The sequence below is a fragment of the Eucalyptus grandis genome, chromosome 2, assembly GCF_016545825.1.
Source record: "Eucalyptus grandis isolate ANBG69807.140 chromosome 2, ASM1654582v1, whole genome shotgun sequence".
Taxonomy (NCBI): Eukaryota; Viridiplantae; Streptophyta; class Magnoliopsida; order Myrtales; family Myrtaceae; genus Eucalyptus; species Eucalyptus grandis.
The window spans coordinates 28,357,253-28,380,311 of NC_052613.1; the positions used below are offsets into that span (position 1 = coordinate 28,357,253).

Below are 23,059 nucleotides of genomic sequence, written 5' to 3' on the forward strand. Positions count from 1 at the left end.
ATTGGCATTTTTGCATTCTGTGGTTCGCAAGATTAGACCTTGATTACCACCGGCCTTGGTAGCTCTGCTGGATAAGAACCCATTGCCTTGGGGGAAATGTGAGGGGATCAAACCCCAGGGGAAGCATCGGCGATTTAAGCGTGACGTTGGGGTGGTGGGTCCTCCGCTAGCGTCGCTCTAGGGTTTACTTGGCGGCTATGTACCGCCACAAGGCGACGAACGGCTGACAGGGTTCCCTGGGTATCAAAAAAAAAAGAAAAAAGATTAGACCTCGATTTCAAATATTGTGGCCATTGTTTTGGTAATATTTCTGTGATGCTAAAAATCTGCTGACGTACATGCACCGTGTTATTGGATTCAAATCAAGATTTTTTTCCCTACCCTCTCAAGATAATCCGTGGTTGTGCCTTGCGATTCTTAGATGCAACGTTCTACCTTCTCATGCCATTCCTTAGCCTTGAAGTTGCTACATGAATCAGTTATGTTGTGGATTAATGACTCACGTTTAATTGGTCTCGGGTGAAAATATGGACACGAGTTAAATACTCATGAAATGAATCTGTGGCGTTTAGGCACAACTTCAGTTAACTAGATAGTGGCGTAGAGGCGCGACACCAACATTGATGTGGAACAAAGCTGATTCCGTATGCATATTATGTTATTCCTTTGTGATGCACTTTAATAACAGATCACACCGATTGAACCAAATTGATGCCCGAGTCCTTTTTATTTCTTTACACTTTCTCACAAAATCCTAATGAACAAGTTGAAGTTACTAATTCATTCCAAAAGAGGGATTGCCTTAGTTATCTTGAGCTTGGTCTATTATTTGGAAACGTAATGCCTATTTGACAGAGGGAAGAGGAGAGACGTAAGACGTGACAGAAAAGCATGCGCCAGATACGAGCCTAAACTTCTCAGTGGTCTCATGCTTTCATTTGGAAGAGTGAGAATGCAAGTTTCTAGAGTATGGAAGTCAACTTCCTACTTTTGGTTACATGAGAAGGCAAAATACTACGTGCCAAATCTGATGTCTTCAGGTTTATCTAAACTTGATGGACTGGCACGACTCTCTTACTTTCCCTGCCGCCCACAAAAAATGAGTCACTTTATCAGTTCCCCACTCCCTATGCAGCAAGCGTACGAATGACTGACGTATTTGATTACTTCATCTTCATCTTATACCAGTACCGTTGGTCTATATATATGCTTTATCATGTTCATTTGATACCAGTACCGTTGGTCTGTATATATGCATAAGCATATACAGCATTCCATCAGCATTCCATTTTTTCTTCAGTTTTGACATTTGTGCCTCACTCTCACATATGGCTGAGCTGATTGGAACAGAAGCAGATGGAATACGGTCGATTCAAAATGAGTTATCAGAGCTAGGAAGGAGCCTCAGATCATCATTTCGGCTTCATGTTTCGAGTTTTGGAAGCACCTCGGTTGTGAACACAATAAAAAATGATACTAGTGATGAATATGATCTCCAATGGGCTGCCATTGAGAGGTTACCAACTTTTGAGAGGTTGAGGTCGTCCCTGTTTGATAGTGAGATCGATGGAAGGGCAGTAGATGATAAAGGAAAGAAGGTGGTTGACGTTACCAAGCTTGGTGCATTGGAACGTCATTTTTTCATAGAGAAGCTCATCAGGCATATCGAGAACGACAACCTTAATTTGTTGCGCAAGATTAGGGATAGAACTGACAAGTGAGCTTATTATTCTCTTGATAATGGGAGTTGCATATATATTCAGAAAGTCTAATGGCTATAGAGTTACCTAGAAACATGAAAAACCTGTGCGAGCATCAAAGATAATTGCAGACATAAATAGCATAAGACCCCAAAAGTTCATTAACAGATTTGAAAAAACAACACTTTTATTTATAAAGTGCGTTATAATTTACATGCTTGCATTTATCTTGGTAAGAGGCCACATCGTGCCTGAACCATGTTGGCAAACTTATTTGAATGAGGATTTGCTTTCTTCTTGTTTTCGTTTCCTCTTTTCTTCCTCAAACTCATGCCACGAATTTTGCTTTTCATGGAGTAAGGAAAAAATTGCTGTTAAACTCTTTTCCTCAGGGTTGGTGTCAAATTGCCCACCATAGAAGTCAGATATCTGAATTTATGCATTGAAGCAGACTGTGAGATAGTTGAAGGAAAGCCCCTGCCCACTCTCTGGAATTCTCTAAAAAGCATGCTCCCTGTAAGTACCTTTCATGTGGAGTAGATTGAAGGTATTCATGCTGAGTCTATCTGATTCATTGCAATTCCCCATTAAAGAACAAGCAGCTACGTAATGAAGGCTGAATCCATTTATGAGCACTGCTTTCCCACAATTATGTATATACCCTCAGCATATATGTTTGCATGTTCTATAACTCCTGTCATCTTGCATGTAGTTTTCCTTTGGGTTGCAAATGCATGTTGTTTCCAACAATCAGGCTAAGAAGGTATTTGTCCTTCTTGAAGAGGTTAAGGAAGTGGTGTTGATCATTTCTCGCAAATTTTTTCAAATATACTAGAGTCAATTAGGGGCCACATGTAGGTAAGTAAAGCAAAACCATGTATATCTCCATGTTCTCATTTTCCCACACTGGTTTTTTGTTCCCACACCCATTCTTTCATCCTTTCACTGCTGATACTCATCACGTAATATGCTTTATTCTGTAATAAGATTGAATGACTCCTAACCGTTGTGTTTGCTGTAGAAAAATCTCAACAGATGTTTTCGGCATTATGTCAATTTACCACGAAGGGTTTCTGCTTCCTGTTATTCACTAATTCAAGTAAATTGGAACTTTTTTACAGGGTATTCCTGCAGTGCCGGGTTTAAAGATACGTATGGCCAAAATAAGCATCATTAAGGATGTCAGTGGAACTATAAAGCCTGGAAGGTTTGTTTCACTGGTTCAGCTCCTCCCATCTCTCTGGATGAACTCTGGAAAATCATGCCTCACCCTTCATCCTTTAGGCAGTCCTAGCGTCCTCAACCATTTCATTCACTTCTAGCTGCAGTTGTTTGCATCAACTACACAGTTCAGTATCGAGACTTGATGTAGGCTGTAAAAGGCTAAGTACTAAGCTTTCATGATGATGTATCGAATGTGAGCATAACCTCACGAGTCATGATCAACTTATTAGCTAGCAATATATTTCATGACCATTGGCTGATTCTTTATATTTGAGAGCGGCATCAATCTTTGGCAATTTGCATCATTCTTTGCCACTTTGTAAAGTGTTGCATACTTTGAAAAGTTCATCCATCTTCCGCATGCAGGTGAATTCAGCCTAAAGAAACTTGTATTTTACCTTACATATATCACCAATCTCATCATCATACCTGTAATTCAGGAAAACCATTGTCTAAAGTTCTATTATAGAGAAAAGCACAAGCTAGATGATATAAGAATGCAGGGTATTCATTGTCTTTTCTTACCACAGGATGACTTTATTGCTTGGACCTCCTGGATGTGGGAAAACTTCCTTTCTTAAGGCTCTCTCAGGGACTCTAGGCAAATCTATCAAGGTTTCATGCTTGCTCTATGCTAAAGAACTTCTATGTCAAACTGCACTAGGCTTAACAGCAATACCAACATACCACATGTATGGCTTGCAAATAACGTATGAACTGAGACAGAATGAAGCTCAAGAGAACCCATGTCATCCAAATTCCTCTTCACATGAACACTTTAACATAAGTATCCTTGCAGGCATGGACCCAGTGAGTTTTCATTGAGTCTCCACTGAAGCACATTGTGCTATTTTACTTGACAAAAGTGCTTGAAGGGTGCTGAGAAGCGAGAGATCATACTAGTGCATAGATTACTTTTGCATTTTATAGCTGACTGGGACAGAACTATTTTGTAGTCTATGGTTAGCTTAAAGCATAGAACTTGAAGTTCCAAGTAAGCTAATTAGGTACAGTCAAAACATCCATTAGCTTTTATTAATCTGTCTTTGAGTTTGATGATATCATCTCCTGTTCCCTCCATTATCTGATAGGTCACTGGAGAAATTTCATATAATGGCCACTATCTTAACGAGTTCATCCCCCAAAAGACATCTGCTTATATAAGCCAATTTGATCTGCACATTCCAGACATGACTGTAAGGGAAACACTGGACTTCTCTGCCCGTTGTCAAGGTGTTGGAAGCAGAGAAGGTGAGTATTCTTTAAAGTGATTGTAGATCTATCACTTGGAAACTGTGTTAAATGACAATCTTTTGGCTTTTCTGGTTGCAAAGATATCATGATGGAGATCAGCAGAAGGGAGAAGGAGGCAGGAATCTTTCCAGATCCTGACATAGATACTTACATGAAGGTACCTTTAGTGACATTCTCCAATTTTCTTCTCTCTATCCATTTCAGTGTACAATTTGAGTCTGCATTAATTGCTTTTCAGTCTGGTTACTAGAAGTTTTACTTTGAGCATGGTGCAACCAGTGTGGGTTAATAATTACAAATTCTATTGAAATATGAAATGTTAAAACCATGGCGTTGGTTTACTGGTTAGGGAATGAAATAGTGTGTCTGGCATTGGGGCAACTGGTGCAGGTTAATAGTTACAAATTCTATTGAAACATGGAATGTTAAAACCATGGCATTGGCTTACTGGTTGGGGAACGAAATAGTGTGTCTGGCATAGGTGTAAACACAGGTTTGGTTTCCTACACAATTAGTTCAACAATCCCAGGCTTGGGCTGCTCACCTGATCTTATGCTTGCATCTCACTTGATCCATTGGATTTATGGGGTAATTTAGTGTGCACAGGTTTACCAATCCAATGCTTGCTTGTCAAGGAAAAAGGAAATATGCTCTGTGTAGCCTGTTTAATTTATGAGTTATCACTGAATGTATGTGACATTGTTTGAACTGCGTAATTTCTTACAACTATTTACCACTTCAAGAACTTGTCTCAACAATAATCATGCCTTGTTTACCAGGCCACTGCTTTCAAAGGACTTAAAAGAACTCTTCGGACAGACTATATTTTAAAGGTATGTTCTTTTGACTGAGTTGATAGTTAATTATTTTTCTTTGCCTCAAACATTTAAGAAGAAACTTCTGTCTATCTGTTTAAATCTTTCATAGATCCTAGGGCTGGATATCTGTGCGGGCACATTGGTTGGAGATCCCATGAGAAGAGGCATATCAGGTGGTCAAAAAAGGAGATTGACTACAGGTAGTACAGCAAAAAAATGCTGACAGATGCAGCAAATCTCATTAAGATTAAACTTTTATATGACTGGAGTTAAACAATGTTTCACTGTCCTTTCTGATCTTGGTCCTTGAAATTCCAAAAGATTAACTGACAAGTCAGCTTTCTGTTAAAAACTATACAGCGGAGATGATTGTGGGCCCAAAAAAAGCTCTATTCATGGACGAAATAACAAACGGCTTGGACAGTTCAACAGCCTTTCAGATTGTTTCTTGTCTTCAGCAGCTAGCACATTTGACAGATGCCACTATACTGGTTTCGCTTCTTCAGCCTGCGCCAGAAACATTTGATCTTTTTGATGACCTCATTCTGCTGGTTGAAGGGAAAATTGTGTACCAAGGCCCTCGTGACCAAGCTCTGAAGTTTTTTGAGGATTGTGGATTCAGGTGTCCTGAAAGAAAAGGGGTCGCCGATTTCCTCCAAGAGGTAGTTAAAACTAGACAGGTTGTGCACTGCATGTTAGCTTCCTTTATTAACCTTTTGTTATGTTGTCTACTGCCATGCAGGTTATATCTAGAAAAGATCAAGCACAATATTGGCAGCATCCTGAGCTACCGTACAGTTATATGTCAGTTGATATGTTCTGTAAAAAGTTCAAGGAATCTTATTGTGGGATGAAGCTTGATCAGGAGCTTTCAGGCATATTTGATAGGTCCAAAAGCCACAAAAATGCTCTTTCTTTTGATGTTTACTCTCTGTCCAGATGGGAACTTCTCAGAGCATGCATGGCGAGGGAACTTCTTCTCATGAGGAGAAATTCTTTTATCTATGTTTTTAAATCAGTACAGGTCAAAATAAGCTCTTATAAATCTCTTGTACTTTTTATGATATATATCTCTTTCAACGTCAGTGCCCATTACAGTCTAATTTCTAATCTTGACTCCCAGATTCCATATATATAAGGGAACTTTAGAAGGTGATTATTGTTGTTTCATCATGCAGCTTATTTTTGTTGCATTTATCACGATGACTGTATTCTTGCGGACTCGGATGGGAATAGATGTATTTCATGCAAACGACTATATGGGCTCTATGTTTTACGGGCTAATCATACTCCTTGTTGATGGATTTCCGGAATTGGCAATGACAGTTTCAAGGCTCACAACCTTCTACAAACAAAAGGAGCTGTACTTTTACCCTGCTTGGGCTTATGCAATTCCAGCATCTATACTGAAACTTCCTCTTTCACTGCTGGAATCTGTTGTTTGGACATCTCTTACATATTACGTGATTGGATACAGTCCTGAGGTAGGCAGGTAAGTTTTAGAGTTCTTTGGTTTATGACCTTTCATTACCTTGCCTCCATGAATTTCTGTTACATTCAGTATCATCTGTAAATTTTAATACTATTTTACTCCTAAGTAATGACTCTTATATTTTTCTTCTTATATATGCAGGTTCTTCCGCCAATTACTACTTCTTTTCTCTGTGCACTTGTCGTCCATATCCATGTTCCGTTTTCTGGCCTCAATCTTTCAAACTGCAGTTGCTTCCAACTTAGCTGGTACTGTTGCATTACTGATTGTGATGCTATTTGGTGGTTTTGTCATCCCAAAATGTAAGGATGTCAGAATCTCTATTTGGTTTGATTTTGGATGAATAAGTGCATTTAATATTTCACTTTGTCACTGCAGCCTCTATGCCTGCTTGGTTAAAGTGGGGTTTCTGGGTCTCTCCACTAACATATGGAGAAATTGGACTTTCCATTAATGAATTTCATGCTCCACGATGGCAAAAGGTGAGTGCCTTGTAGAAATGAGAACAAGTTTTTGGCTCCTGTAGCTCCAAATACAAGAAGCCACTGTAGTTGCAGAATCAATTAACCCATTTTATTCTAAACAAGTATTTTGACATGCTAGTGTTGTTGGTTAGCTAAATCAGCTTTGCTACTACACATTCTTTTGTTTATGGTTCTCCAAGTATGAGGACAAGACATGAGTTGAGCTGTTCAATATATCTGAGGGCCTCGGTTAACAGATAGATATTGACAATTTTAAATCCTATGATCTCATTCTTGTAATTTCTTTGTGCTAACTTCCTGCCTTAAATCAGAATGTCTCATTGATGATTATTATATCATCCAGTTACTTGACTTTGATACAATGCAATTACTGAATCAATAACTATATGGGCACTAGTATTCTTTCAGCAAATGAAGATGTCCTTTCCTTGAGAGTGGGTTTAATTTCGTAGTTTTTAGGCAGAACTAACTTCCTCTGCATTTCTCAATGCACTAACTTGTTTTTGCTTACATAACCCATAGATCTAACTAACTTCCTCATCTTTTAATCCAATCTGACTTGTTCTTGCTTTTAATGCACACTCACAGATTTCATCGTCAAACACTACAATAGGGCATACAATCCTTGAAAGCCGAGGACTAAACTTTAATGGGTATTTCTTTTGGATATCAGTTGGTGCCTTACTGGGATTTACCTTACTGTTCAACATCGGTTTCACTTTGGCCTTAACTTTCTTGAAGCGTAAGTTTTTCATTTCTGCAACTGGACTTCACTTTTGGATCATTAGTGCCAAGGATGTTCCTAAAATCACTTTAAAACTTACAGCTCCAGGATCATCACGCGCTATCGTTTCACGTGAGAAATACATGCATAGAAGTGGAACCGAAGATTCTCAAGACAACGTAAAGCATGAAGAGCCAAAGAAAGTTCCTGCTGAAGTAGTGCAAACAAAACATGGTTGAGTCCTATATTCTTCCTTGCCTAATTATAGTCACACAATGATTATTTGTGTTGTTCCTTTAATAATTATTAAAGTGGGTTCTTTACTTCATAAGTAGGAAGGATGGTTTTGCCTTTCACACCATTGACCCTCGTGTTTAAAGATGTGCAGTACTACGTAGACGCCCCTGTGGTAACTATTTGAGCTTTCTTTCCTCCTGAAGTTGCAAGATTGAGTCTTTCAGATCCATTAGATGATTTTGTCTTTTCTCACTGCACTCTTCCTTTTCCGGTGTCTCAGGAAATGAGACAACAAGGCTTTGCACAGAAAAGATTGCAACTTCTCTCTGATATCACAGGCACATTCAGACCTGGTATTCTTACCGCATTGATGGGTGTGAGTGGAGCTGGGAAAACTACTCTGATGGATGTCCTTTGTGGGAGAAAAACTACCGGCTATATTGAAGGAGAAATAAAAGTTGGTGGTTATCCCAAGGTTCAAGAAACATTTGCAAGAATCTCTGGTTACTGTGAGCAAACGGACATACATTCCCCACAAATCACTGTGGAAGAGTCTGTCATATTTTCTGCTTGGCTTCGTTTAGATCCTCAGATTAACTCAGAACGTAAAATGGTAAGATTACAATCCTGGTTTCTAATAATTTGCTTTGTTCAGTACTATCAGAAGAATCATGAATTGCCCTATGCAGGAATTTGTCAATGAAGTCCTGGAGACGATTGAGCTTGATGGAATAAAAGATTCTTTAGTGGGCATACCTGGTGTGAATGGTCTATCCACAGAGCAACGAAAACGACTCACTATCGCTGTAGAGCTTGTTGCAAATCCTTCCATAATCTTTATGGATGAGCCTACAACAGGACTTGATGCTAGAGCTGCTGCGATTGTCATGCGAGCAGTGAAGAATATAGTTGATACAGGAAGAACAATAGTTTGCACCATCCACCAACCCAGCATTGACATATTTGAGGCTTTTGATGAGGTAAACAGTGCTAAACACTTATATGAATAGGGTACATATGGATCACAAGAGGAGATAATGGTTATTATTGAATCACTATGAGTAGAATCTAATCTTTATTTTATGCTGATTAATTAACATAATACCTGGTAAGTTCTTGGCAAAGCTTTTTGGTACTTCCAGTTAGGTTTTGGAAGGTCTAATCTCTCTCTCTCTCTCTCTCTCTCTCTCTCTCTGAGCAGTTGGTTTTATTAAAAGCTGGTGGACGGCTGATTTACTCAGGACCCTTGGGACATAACTCAAGCATAGTTATAAAATACTTTGAGGTCAGTTTGATGCACAAAATGAAGATTTGAAAATTTCTTACACTCCTTGTAATTTTACTACATAATTCTTAAAATATTTAACTGCTAATTAGTAATATCTCCAATAACCAACTTCTGTTGGACAGAGTATTCCTGGGGTGCCAGATATTAAGAGCAACTACAATCCGGCTACATGGATGCTAGAGGTGACTTCTACCTCAACTGAAGCTGAACTTGGCATTGATTTTGCTCTATTCTACAAAGAGTCGACATTGTATGAGTAAGTTCATCCTCTGCTACTCTTGAGTGCCCAATAACAGTGTGTGTGCTTGATAATTTCTGAGGTGGTCCATTATTAGAAAACTTTGAAGATATCCTGCTATTTTCTATGGTAATCAAGATACAGCAATGGTTTCTTTAAACTTGTCTTTCAGACTGTATAATCCCCTGGAGTCTAAGATTTCAAATTGAGGAAGTTGATATGCCTTACTTATTGTATACCCCAAACCTTAACTACAGTATGTTGACCTTACTTTCCAGTGTTTCTGGTTGTCCTCAGAGTTGACTGGTGTTCCTGCTCTATCTCCTCTTAGTAAACAGATTTGCAGTTTGATCAATCTGTCGACAATATCCATTGTTATACAGCCTTGCATTGTTTTTGCTTCCAGGACCAACAAAGAGCTTGTAAAGCAGCTGAGCACTCCACTTCCTGGTACTAGTGACTTGCACTTCTCCTCCCGATTCTCCCAAAAGTGGTGGGGACAATTCAAGTCATGTCTATGGAAGCAGTACTTGTCCTATTGGAGAAGTCCTCCTTACAACTTGACGCGTACACTCCACACAATCGCTGTGTCTTTTCTCTTCGGGTTACTGTTCTGGAATCAAGGGAAGAAACTGTGAGTAACTATCCCTCTCAGTCAATTTGAGACTTGAGTCTGCTCAAGTTTTGGAGCACAGTTTATTGAGATGATCTTAAGTCTGCATCTGGTTAATTGAATGAACACTTCTTTGATCTCGTTAGTATCTAGTCTTCAACAAGGAAGAAGAACTAAAAACAAAGGGTATACCTTCTAGGTTTCAAGCGTTTGGCTGGGTTTTCCAATTATCAAGCTTTGCAATGATTGGCACAATTAGCTACCACATATTCAGTCATAAATTATCGTGTGAATTTCTTTGACCTGTAATGATGAAGAAACTGGTGCTTCTCCTGACCCCATTTATTCTCATTGCTAGAAACAACCAGCAGAACTTATTCAATGTGTTGGGTTCGATGTATATAGCCGTGCTCTTCTTGGGCATAAACAACTGCTCATCAGTACTACACTATGTTGCCACGGAACGGACTGTCATGTACCGTGAGAGATTTGCAGGGATGTACTCTTCATTGGCTTTTTCACTAGCACAGGTAAAGAACTCTCGGAAGCTGATTGAGTTATTTCCCGTAGTAGTTAATTAACATTTAACCTTCTTAACAGATGGGCAAATCTAGTTCAACTGAATGATCCAAGTTCTTAACATGTTTTAAGACACATAAGAACATGTAAAACAGTTTACTAAGACTATAGTACTATGCTGTTTTGACAGGTTGTTGTTGAGATACCATATATACTAGTTCAAGCAATTTTATTTGTGATCATCACCTATCCGATGATTGGTTATTTCGGGTCAGCAGACAAGATCTTCTGGTACTTCTATGTCATGTTCTGCTCACTGCTATCATTCAATTACCTCGGAATGCTGCTCGTGTCCCTGACACCAAATGTCATGGTGGCTGCAATTCTACAATCTGCCTTCTACGCAAATTTTAATCTTTTTGCTGGGTTTTTGATCCCAAAACCGGTAAGCTATCAGTGTCATTTACCACAGTTTGATCTAAACTTTTTTATGTTCTTGATTCTTTCCACAAACATTTTGTCCATGTTCTTTTCTTTGTATATGTAGAGCACCTAAATATGAAGTTTATGAATCTTGCCAGATTTAGATATCTTATGCATGTATCAACAACAACTAAAAACTATTCCTTCCATCTCAAAACTAAGTGCTTGGCAAATTAATAGTGCTTCATTGTCATTGTTGCAGAAAATTCCAAAATGGTGGATCTGGTTGTACTATGTGTGTCCAACATCATGGGCACTTAATGGTATGATGACTTCGCAGTATGGAGATATTGATAAGGAAATTGAGGCATTTGGAGAAACCAAAATTGTGGCGGCCTTCTTGAAAGATTATTTCGGGTTTCACCATGATCAATTGTATGTTGTGGCCATTGTCCTCGCTGCCTTTCCCATTGTTCTAGCAACTCTTTTCACATACTGTATAGGGCACTTGAACTACCAGAGAAGGTGACACCATAATTCTCTGTTAGTATCAGAGTGTAAATTAAGTTGTACAATCTTCATAACTATCCAAATAAGTGAATTGTGACAATGAAGTGTCTGCATTCAAATGGTTAGTATTCTGGATTTAAAAGTGTACTAGTTTCAGTATGGCATGAGTTTAGAGGAGGATTCAGTGCTAGACAGTATGAAGGACAATCTCATGTGAAATTTCTCCAAGTTCCTGGAACTCTTGTCTTCTCGCCAATTTGTGATAATGGAGTGTGGAAGCGCATCTCTCAGCTTCAGCCCATTTCAGGTCTCTAAGTGTCGTACAACAGAAGCACTTCTCCCAATCTCAAGCTTAGAGAAACGAAAGTACTGCATCTTCGAACATCATTTTCATGCCAAACACCCATGTCTTTGTGATTAAAAAGAGTCCAAATCTATCACATACAAAATCAAAACTAACTAAAGCAACTACTTGTCCGAGGATGACAAGAAAATCTTGAGTAATCTCTAGTAACAGAAAAGGCTACCTTTTACAATTGTTTAAGTAACATTTGTTATAAATAACAGTTATTCAAAGGCTGAACATCCAATTCAGGGAATTACAAGACACTCTGAGGGTAAAACTTAGAGCACAATGACATGCAGAAACTGGTTGTTTCCAACGCAGTCAAGAAAAAAAATCCAATTAGAACAGACCAAAAATGGGATGTGAAAAAACTTTCTCAGCACTCTCTGGCAACACCACATCTGCAGATAGTGTGGCACACAAATTTACCAGGTTTGAAGCAGTAGAATCTGCAAAGCGATGATGATGAACTTAGAAAGAAAATAACAAAAGGGGCCTTACAGTGTCATCTCCAGAAAACAGAAGGCTGTTCAACATTAGATGTTCAATCAGAGTTAAAACTGCCTGTCGGGCAACTGTGCCAAACTCTCATCACTCTAATTGGGCTGCACTTGTTAATCAGTTTGAAGTGTTCATAATCTGTAAATTACAAATGTCATAGACAATTAAATTAAAGCTATTTTTGCTGCAAATGCACTACACTCTACATTTCTAATTTCTCTCCGTTCCTTTTTTGGCAACTGCTGCAATACACTTCATTATAGAGGTACATGTTTTCTAATTGTCGCGACCTCCCCGAAGTGGGTTGGACCACCTAAGGGTTCGGCTAATGGATTGTTAAGCCTAGACTTAACTCGGGCTCTCCCAAGCCCATACCAATTCACGACTTAAGGTTTGAGTTTTTAACATGCGGATGATTTTTATCCTGGAGTCGCCACTAATCTATTTTTGGTGGGTCGATTAAAAACCCAAGTAAAGTAATGGGAGAATTACTTTACTCCTACGAACCAGAGATTAAATGAGTTCGGGGACTTGATTACGCTAGATTTCTCTAACGCCCTTTCGGTACCTTTTCTCTTTTTATTTCGGAAAAATGTTTTGCAGGCAGCTTGAATTGATTTTAGCCTAAAACACTAAAAGTGATCATACGGGTGCACAAACATTAAAGATAACATTCAAAAAGAAAAAAAAAAACATTGCAGAATTAAACACAATAAGGCAATCAATTATTTTTGGGATTTTCTCTTGTTTTAAAATGAAAACTTACCTATATAACATGCATATGATATTTTTTTTGGTATTTTTTTATTGAAATTCAAATAATTACTGAAAATTGACTACAACACCCGACAAGTTATCCTACTCAAGCTAGGAAATAATTTAGATTAAATCCCATTTTAATTCGAAACTCATCTTAATTAATTATCCATAACATGCAATCTAACAAATCTAACTAGATAAATTCTAAACATGCGGTCCTAACCTATTTAATAAATCATCCTAATTTGTCATGCAATCTGATTTTTTGTGTGTTTTCCAAAACAAGCATTTCTCAAATATACACATTATATCCAACAACTCAAGATATTTATCAAATGAAGGATTAAAATAATTGAAAAATAATCCGTTGTCTCACGGATTAAATTAACGATTATTTTATTCCTAAACATCACAACAAATCCAAGAAAATCAAAATAATTAAAAAATTAATCCGAAGTCTCTCGGATCAACTTAATAATTATAATGATTTTAAAGCCAAGATATCATCAAAATCAACATAATTAAAAAAAATGGTCCGAAATCTTACGAACCAAATTAATAATTATGGTGATTTTTACCAATAATATCCTATTAGGTAATGCCTAAAACCTCAATTAACATCAAACATTTCAGTTTATATAATAATATTTAAAAAAAAATTTGGTTAAAGAAAACTACCTTATTTGGATCGGCGCCAAGGGTTCGCGAACAACGGCAATTACTCGGCTCACGGTGTGGGCGAGCTCGCGCAGATGGAGCTTGCGGCTAGTGATCTCGCGGAAGTTGGCAAGGGACGAAAGTTGAAATCAATGGTCAAGGGTGACTCTCGTTTGGCCTCAACCAAAGACAGTCCCACCAAGTGCTTGTTCCACGTGCCTCTCTTCCCTTCACTACTCAACTATATGAATTATGTTGTCCACACGTGAAAGCTCAACATGCATGGAAAATATTTAAAGGAAAAACTCGGCTGGTCGTGTGGCGAGGGTGTCAATAGCAGCTTGGGACGCCGGGGGGGAGTGCAGGCGCGGGCAGCGGCGACTTCACGGGCTGCTGGTGTCGCGAGGAACTGAGCGGCGGTGGAGAGCAATGGCGTCGGGCAGCAGCGACTTCACAGATGGACGGGATGAGGGGCAGCAGGAGCGGCGTCGTGGCTGGGTTGCGGTGACGTGCAGAGGCGCGGCAACAACAGGGACGGTGGTGCTGCGACGAAGGAGCTGGGGCGCGGTGACGGGTGCTCGCGGCGTCGGGCGGTGGTGCAGGCGCGGGCAGAGGTGGTGGTGCGGCGAGGAGGCTCGCAGGCTGCTGCAGGTCGCGTTCGGGACGGTTGCAGCAGGAGGACCAGCAGCAAGTCGAACGGAGGCGTGGCTCTTCGTGATCCCGGGAGTGGCGGTGACGCTCGAGGTTCCAGCGACCGCAAGTCAGCAGCTGTGGCGGTGTAACAGCGTGCGCGGCGATGGGCAGGACTCAGTGACGGGTGTTGCAGCTTGCGGGCGTCGCTCGTGGCTTCGAGATGTAGGAGGCGGGCGAGCGAAGGCACGGAACTACAGCGGCGCCGGCGTTCGGAACTCGCCGGAAGGAGGGAGTCGGCAGCAGCAGGCGTTGGTGGCGGGCATGGAGCTCGCCGGAAGGAGGAAAGCGGCGGGTGGGCGGCTGCAGCGCCGGGCGACCAACAGCAGCGAGGAACTCCCGAAGAAGATGAACAGTAGGGGTCTTTTCTTTCTTTCTATTTTTTTCTCTGCTGTTCGGTCACTTCTTTTCTGTCTCTCTCACGTCTCACTCTCTGCAGTCTCTCTTTCTGCTTTTTCTCTTTTTTTAATCTCCTCCCCTGACTTCATATTTTTCTTGTCCGAAGGAGAAGCCCTTCACAATGAATATTTATTTTAGCTTTTTCGCTCCCCTCACAGACCTCTCGAGTGAATTTTTTTTCTTCCTCTCTCTGCCCCCCTTTTAAGCCGAGGATCCTTGCTTATTTATATGCAACAACCGACTTTGGTGTGAACAGGTGACCAGGAAGCAGCCGTAACTTTTCCTTGTTGTTCACGTTCGGTTCTTTTTTTCCACCGATCTGCTTTCTTCAGCAAGGATAACATTATAAAAATGTTAGTCCATCTTCTTGCAGGCGTCTGTAGAATTTTCACGTCCCCAATTTAATGCGTGCATGTGCAGGCATTAATGAGGGGGGGAGAAAATGGACGTTGGATGGTTATTTCTTCTTCATGCTTGGAGCTTCTTATACGGCTACTTGTCCCTCCCTTCTATAGGATAGCCACAACTTTTGACTTTTCTTGCTTGTTATTTGCTTCCTCCTTCAGCAAATTTCTCGTTGCTTCTCCTGACAACCCACACTTGAGAGAGAGCATATTATATAATATTATTTCATGGGCTCATTTTGCTTCTCTAAGGGTTCCTCTAGAATCTGCACGTTCGCGGAATTTGTGCATGCATGCGCATGCATTAATGAGGGAGAGACAACGGACGTGCAAGAACTCTTCTTTCTTCTATTTTTTGACTTTCATTGTGTGTTTTCATACCAGCAAGAGAGAGACTACCTTTCGCGCATCTTATTGATCGAGGGCCCCTACCACATCCGCCGAATTAATGCATGCATTGATGAGAGAGAGACAATCCTTTTGTGAATATTATCGACCACGAGCCGCTGCGTCTTGTTGCCCTTTTAGTACCGATGCAAATGTGACTACATGAAATGCAATTCTACTATTTTTTTTTTTTTAGGGGTTAAAGATTAATCCTAATTTTTTTAATTACTGAATGATTAATCAAAATTTAGGTGTCAACACTAATTACAGTTACACTGAAAATTTATGGGGAGACAGAGAACCTTTACTACTCATTTGTTACCTCCTCAGCTTTTCAATGCAATTGCTGCAAATTGTCTCTCCAATGACTCCAGTTTTTCCCCCTTCGCCGTCAAATCCGCTTGTAACATCCCATCAGCTTTAGTTTCACCTGAAAAGAAAAGGTGGCTAGGTTTTTTTGTTAATAATTTTCCATTATTTCCTAAAGTAAGAAAATGACTCCTAGAAAGTTTCTTGTGCATAAGCTTTCAACCTTTTTGTTGAAGATGACGTCAAGATTGTGTTAGCTACATTGGTGCACTGAAAAGATTCATTCATTGAACTGAAGTTGTTCATACAAAGAACCTAATCTCTCTCTCTCCCTCTCTCTCTCTCTAGATTTGAACTTTTTTGCAGTAGGTTATTGCTTTCAACTTCTCCTTATAGTTCATTTATCAGAACCTCATGTTCACAGTTCAACCAAGGTTGCCTTTGAAAAATATAGCAATATTGATGTGGCATATCGGAGCTATAGCAAATTGACATGAGCAACTAATTGGGATCCTCCACAATAGCAAACCCCCCAAGTCCAGGTTCTTCTTTCATTTTCAAAATGTCGCGTTAGTTCGCCTGAACCATCACCCCAGAGGACTTACAGAGGGTTAACGATTGATGTGATGTCTAACTTTTTATAGCTCGTGGTAGGTGAAAGCAGTCAGGGTTAAGGTTGAAGTTGCACTTGAGACAATGGCAGACGTTGACGATGCAACTATTACCACAAGCAGTGTTGGGCGTGTCATTTCCAGTGTAGACGTATGGCAAGTATCTGGCCTTCTTGAGACTGTGCTCCTGGAAGCTATGTTTTGCAGTTGGTGATTGGGCGCACGAACGATGCAGATTGACCATTCTCATGCTCAAATATCTAACCTTGGTCACTCCCTCTGGCCTTGGCTTCTCCTGCTCGGCGTCTCTCCCTCTCGGGCTCGCTCACCGCCGGCCTCCCCCGATGTCTCTCGGAGGGAGGTCGTTTGAGCTGGCGACCCGTTCTCTCTCTCGCTCGCTCTTCGATCTTCCCCTAGAGTCTCTCCGGGGAAGGTTTCTGAGCTTGCTATTTCGTGTCCGTCGACGGAGGTTGCACCGGCCTATTTATAGGCGAGGGGGTCGGTCGACGGGGCTTTGGCCGCCGGTCCTCCGCGCGCCGACCGGCCTTGGTGCCGCCGGACCGGCGTCGCCTCAGCTGCCCACCTGCTCTGCTTTGAAGGCGCGTCCCATCCGTCGCCAGCTGCTCCACGTGCGTCGGCGTCCGCCTGCCCGTCCGGCATCGCGCGCGTCCGGCTTCCGGCGCGTGCGTTGCAGAGGAAGGGGAAGAAGATGATAAGGGAGCAGGGGGGCTGGGCCAGGTTAGGTAGAGATCCTGGGGGGCCCGCACGAGGGGGGGGAAAGAAATGGGCTGGACCTCGGGCCCAGCCCCAATCGACTGTTGCTTCTTTTTTTTTTTGTTGTTATTATTATTATTTTTTGTTGTTTTTATTATTATTATTACTATCCGAAAAAAATAGAAAAAAGGAAAATAAAAGCTAAGCCTTAATTAGAAAAACCTAGGCGAAATTTAGGTGTCAACAACTTGAAAAGTGGGAAATATTTTCTCCTCTTTTGAAGACTTTTTTTCCTTGGTGGAAAATGTTTTCCATGACTAGTCCATTTTTTGTAAAATAAACATTGGAAAATCTAGAAAACATTATCCTGGAAGTTGTTTTCCGCAAAACAAAGGGAGCCTAAAACATTGATCATTAGACACATTAAAATACCCAAATATAGATTAGTTTTATTAAAAAAAAATGTGATTCTAGCTGAAAGTCAATGTTGTTTGAAAAATCAATATACACATAGTCAACGTTGTCGAAAATCTCCTCTCTTGTCAATAGTCATACATTTATGATAAATATACACATAGTGGATATTGTTTGAAAAATCTCATTCTTTGTTCATTTTTGTCCCCTCTTGCATGATTTGAGACTCGGATAACTTACCAATTTCTAGCTGAAAGTATCGATTTCCTAAAAAGAAATTGATTTTAATAAACAAAAATGGCAAAATGTATCAACTTGCAATGATGGCACTTTAAGTTAATTTGTCTTCTTCAAGTTTTTTCTGGGTATTTATCTATGTTTTGGATTCATATTATTTTTTGTGTTTCACCGAAAGTGTAAAATCTTAAAATGAGGATGATATTGATGGATTTATAATAAAAAAAGGTATTCTCTGTTCATTTGGTGCCCGAAGCAAATATGTGAAAAGTAAAGAAATTGATATTGCAGGTAGTGCAATCGAAGGTTGCGGGAAAGGTCAATGGTACGGAGAATTTAAAAGTATTGGAAAAGAAAATTTGAATGAAAATTTATTATAAGTAAAATTGAAATTGATTGATTGAGCGAAACTCTACAAAGATTACAACGTAGGTATTTGTATTTCACCCTCAGTGGTTAATTACGAATAGTTACGAATTTTGAATCTACAAATAACTTCCTAGTATCATTTACAGTTATTAAGCAATTATCTTTTTTGAGACCTTAAGTACAATCTCTTGCCATCTAACAGTGGTTATTCAGAAAGACTTATAAATTTCCAAATCATAGGGTTAATCAACTGGCACTCGTGTACTCTTGTCGACCCATCATCTTTGTCTTCGAGCTCCAAGATTTAGCAAAATTCGCGATAGTTGACTACAAATAACCCTTGTTGACTGGTGAAGGCTTTCATTCATAACTTGGGTATTATTTGCTCGTGACGACTTTATAGGTGAATTATCGATTCTCTTCTAGTTGTCAAATGTTTATTTCCTTTTGATTGGACTTTGCCCTAATGAGGAGCTTACGACTTGTCAGTAATAACTAGAAGCTAGTCATTTTTCTTTGTCAACTATCTGAGTTAATCTAAAAAAATTTATATCCCATGTACTCATTAATCACAAGTCTTTCTAGTATTCCCTACAAGATTCCTGAGCCATTAATTACTCATTAACTTAGCTGGCCAATAAGGTTTATTCAACATGTAGCTACTTTTTATTTCTTTTTCCATACAATCACATCATGCATGAGTTCTATAATGTTGACAGACGTCTGACCATTTTCTCTTCTCTTCTCTCTTACTGATTCTTGGATGGATGTATTGGAATTTGCAAGAATGCAGCTCCTGTTTGATGCTTTGATTCTGAGAGGGGATGGTGCGTTGGTTATGCAGTTATTATTGTTATTATCATTCCTTCACATAAATTGGGTTGACTTTAATGCTTCTTGGACATACTCTTCTTCCGAGACAAGCATATTTGATCTGTCACGGTTTAAGAATGAAGTATATTCCATATGTGTTTGGGCTCATAGAATGTCAAAGTCATGACCGATTGGTATCCTTATATTCCCGGACTAGCTAGACAAGACCTCAGTTGTAAATATTGTGCCACTTGCCTTTGCTATTTTATTAGTGACATCACAATCTGCTGCATGTATGCACCGTGTAATGGGACTCAAATCAATATATATAATTCCCCCTACCCTCTCAAGCTAACCGGTCGTTAAGCGTTACTATTCTTAGATGCCACATTCTACCATCCAATGCCACTGTCTTAGCCTTGAAGTCCCTTAGCTTTTCTTTTTTTTTTTCCTTAATGTTGTGGTTTGAATTCATGATTCTTGTTTAATTGGTGTACGGTGAAAATAGGGGTGCGAGTTAATACTTGTGCAATGAATTTGTGGCGTGGAGGCATTGCCACACTTGACTTTATAGAGGGGTACAGGCGCAGCCCCCACATCGATATGGAACAAAGCTGATCCTGTGTACATATAAGATTATTAGTCCGTGATGCAGTTTTTAGGAATAATTCATTGATTGAACCACATTGATACTCTTGTTCTTTTATTCCTATATTCACTTTTTCCCAAGAAGCTTAATGAACAAGTTACAGTTACTAATTCATTCCAAAGGAGAAAATGCCTTAGTATTCTTTAGCTTGGTCTATTATTGGGGGAAGCATTGCCTATTTCACAAAGGGAAGAGAAGAGATGTAAGAGGTGCTAGAGAAGCATGAAAACCTATACCAGCCTGAACTACTTAGTGGTTTCATGCTTTTATTTGAAAGGGAGAATGCAAGCTGCTAGAATATGGAGGTCAACTCCCTAATTTTTATTAACCGAGAAGGCAAAATACATGAACCCGGAATAAGATTTTGGCAGATTAAAACTTGATTACCGGAGAGGACTCTCTTACTTCACCTGCTTTCTCAAAAACCGAGTTATTTTTATCAGTTCCGCGTTCCTTGTGCAGCAAGCATATAAATGGTGTATATGATTACTTCATCTTCATTTGATACCAGTACTGTTGGTCTATAGGTATGCATAAGTATACAGTATTCCCAGTTTTTCTTCAGAGTTGACGTTTGTGCCTACACTCTCACATATGGCTGAGCTAATTGGGTCGGAATCAGATGGAATAGAGTCAATTAGAAACGAGTTATCAGAGCTAGGAAGGAGCCTCAGATGACTTCACGCTTCGAGTCTTTGAAGCACTTCATCTGTGAGCGCAACAAAAGATGATATTAACAATGAATATGATCTTCAATGGGCTATGAGTGACAGGTTGCCAACTTCTGAGCGGTTAAGGTCCTCACTGTTTGATAAGGAGAACAATGGAAGGGCAGTAGATGATAAAGGAAAGAAGGTGGTTGATGTTACCAAGGTTAGTGCACTGGAACGTCATTTTTGGTGGAGAAGCTCATCAGGCATATCGGGAATGATAACCTTACTCTGTTGCGCATGATTAGAGACAGAACAGAAAAGTAAGCTTATTCTTCTCCTCTTAATAATGGGACTTGCAACTATATTCAGAAATCCTAATGGATATAGAGTTACCTAGAAACATGATGAACCTGTGTGAGCATAAAATATTTCTGCAGACCTTAACAACATGAGAGCCTAAAAGTTCATTAACAGATGAGAAAAAAAAAAAACACTTCTGTTCATAAAATACATTACCAGGGACGAGCTTGCATTTGATCTATGTAAGAGGCCACATTGTGCCTGTCCCATGTTGGCCAACTTATTTCAATGAGGTGCTTTCGTATTTGTTTTTGTTTCTTCTTTTCTTCCTCAAATTCATCCAACGGTTTTTATATTTCATGTAGTAAGGAAAAAATTGCTGTTGAACTGTTTTCCACAGGGTTGGTGTTAAATTACCCACCATAGAAGTCAGATATCTGAATATATGTATTCAAGCAGATTGTGAGATGGTTCAAGGAAATACCCTGCCCACTCTCTGGAATTCCCTAAAAAACATGCTTCCTGTAAGTACCTTTCATGTAGGGTAGATTGTAGGAATTCTTGCAAAATCCTTTGGATTTCTTGCTGATCTCCATTAATGAACAAGTAGCTGAATATTCAAGATTGAATCCAATAAAATGTGAACTGCTTTACAACATGTATGTATATAGTGTCACCAAATATATTTGCAAGTTCTTAACACCTGTCATCTTGCATCTAGTCTTTCAAGGGGTACAACTGCGTGTACTTTCTTTATGCCTAAATAAAATCAGGCTAAGAAGGTACTTGTCCTTCTTGAAGAGGTTAAGGAATTGTTGTTGATCATTTCTCACACGTGTTATATAAAATATATTAGTGCTAATTAAAGTCTATACGTTGGTAACTACAGCAAAACTGTGATATTACTGAAATTCAACCCATTTCAAAAAATATGAAATGGTTTTATCTAATCAATGCACTAATAAGTAATTTACTCTGAACTGATTACTCATCGTTTAACTAAACTATTGGAAAAAGTCATAAATGATTAAAACGCAAAAGACTAGAGAATTCAATCAATGATCAACCACTCAACCATAAGGATCAATAATGGTTAATACTATGTTGTTATAAGTGAATCAGCGGACGGATATAAATTGATTCAATAGAAGTACGTAGTTAGGTTCGCGGGTGATTTTGCACCATTACGATACTTGCTGTGAACAATGATAAATCGATTTTATATTAATTTTGTACTTAGGGTACATAATTGAACTCTCATGATTACATAACAACCGAGATTCATCCAAAATTCGAAGAGGCACAAACGTGAATCGAAAATTATTGACAACAAGTTAATCACGCGAAAATCCCTAAAAGCCTCATGATAGTTTAGATCATATCAAAGTCACATTTGATTGATTTTAACCATGAAATTTAATTCTATTTTGAAGATCGAACTTTGGAGGATTTCAAGATTAAATTATTGGATGTTGCCTCATTGTTTGTCGAATTGTCAGCAAATGTTAAAATTTTCGGATAAGGACTATGCGGGTCGAGAATTGCAAGCCAGACCAAGCGAAAGCCAATGAACCTCATGTCCATGTTGTTTGGCCAAGAAGGCCCAATTGGGCCCGCAAAGCCCAATCAAGAAATCGGGCCCAAGGGCAAAATTGAAAATTTTGGCCAAAAAGTTGTGAAATGTCCAAAACGCCCCTTCAAGAAACTTGACATTTATGGACAAGAAGACAAAATAAGTAATTGAATGGAGGAGAATGAATTGGGGAGGATTTTGGAGAATTTTGTTGGATTTTAGTGATGGAACTTTGGGGAAAATATCTCATCCCTCCCTCCCTCCATTCCCCCTTGCTTTAGCCGAACCTCCCCTCTCACATTTCTTCATCTTCCATCTTCTTCTTCTTCTTCATTTTCTCTCCCAAAGCAGCCACCTTGTTGCCCCTTTGCCGCACCACCACTACCGCTTGTGCCACGCTGCCGCTCCTCGTCCTCACCGCCGCAAAACAGCACCACCACCATCACCACTGCCCCCAAGCCAACCCAAGGTAACCATGAGCTTCAAGCTCACTATGCCGCGTTGTAGTGCCGCCGTTAGTTCCATGGCCCCTTTTTTCTCGCCGTTGTCATGTTGCCGTCACCATGAGCTTGTCGCCATCAGAAAGCCGTGAGTTAACTCATAACCTTGATTATGGAGTTCATTACGTTTAGGGGTAAGTTTAGTTTAGGGATACTGATGGTTGTGGTAGATAATGATGGTTTATTGTTAACCATGGTTAAGGGTAGTTTAGATTAAGATTAAGTGCAATTATTTTAATTATTTGTAGT

The 23,059-nt window shown here is 39.6% G+C and overlaps 1 protein-coding gene and 1 long non-coding RNA gene across 11 annotated transcripts; one reads left to right on the forward strand and one right to left on the reverse strand.

The window, feature by feature from the left end:
* The first annotated feature begins 1,225 nt into the window (after positions 1 to 1,225).
* Positions 1,226 to 11,629, forward strand: LOC104431312 (pleiotropic drug resistance protein 3). Of its 6 annotated transcripts, none has more exons than XM_010043966.3 (24): positions 1,227 to 1,717; positions 2,093 to 2,216; positions 2,822 to 2,907; positions 3,455 to 3,539; positions 4,016 to 4,175; positions 4,259 to 4,335; positions 4,958 to 5,011; positions 5,106 to 5,196; positions 5,357 to 5,658; positions 5,739 to 6,020; positions 6,175 to 6,488; positions 6,630 to 6,790; positions 6,867 to 6,970; positions 7,562 to 7,715; positions 7,800 to 7,931; positions 8,030 to 8,106; positions 8,215 to 8,547; positions 8,624 to 8,914; positions 9,136 to 9,219; positions 9,345 to 9,478; positions 9,867 to 10,094; positions 10,432 to 10,603; positions 10,783 to 11,037; positions 11,278 to 11,629. In XM_010043966.3, exons 1-24 carry the CDS (start codon positions 1,329 to 1,331, stop codon positions 11,542 to 11,544), a joined length of 4,356 nt encoding a protein of 1,451 aa, XP_010042268.2. In that variant the 5' UTR covers positions 1,227 to 1,328; the 3' UTR covers positions 11,545 to 11,629. The 6 variants fall into 6 exon arrangements, with proteins under 6 accessions (XP_039163399.1, XP_010042268.2, XP_010042275.2 ...); XM_010043973.3 differs by having other exon boundaries at positions 8,033 to 8,106; XM_010043978.3 differs by having other exon boundaries at positions 6,630 to 6,736.
* LOC104431357 lies at positions 11,467 to 17,276 on the reverse strand. Of its 5 annotated transcripts, none has more exons than XR_005548563.1 (3): positions 15,991 to 17,276; positions 12,373 to 12,510; positions 11,467 to 11,894 (listed from the first exon to the last, which is right to left on the reverse strand). It is a non-coding gene; the product is annotated as an uncharacterized LOC104431357 (long non-coding RNA). The 5 variants fall into 5 exon arrangements; XR_005548562.1 differs by lacking the exon at positions 11,467 to 11,894 and having other exon boundaries at positions 12,037 to 12,510; positions 15,991 to 16,098; positions 16,201 to 17,276; XR_005548560.1 differs by lacking the exon at positions 11,467 to 11,894 and adding an exon at positions 12,037 to 12,272.
* Positions 17,277 to 23,059: the final 5,783 nt, after the last annotated feature.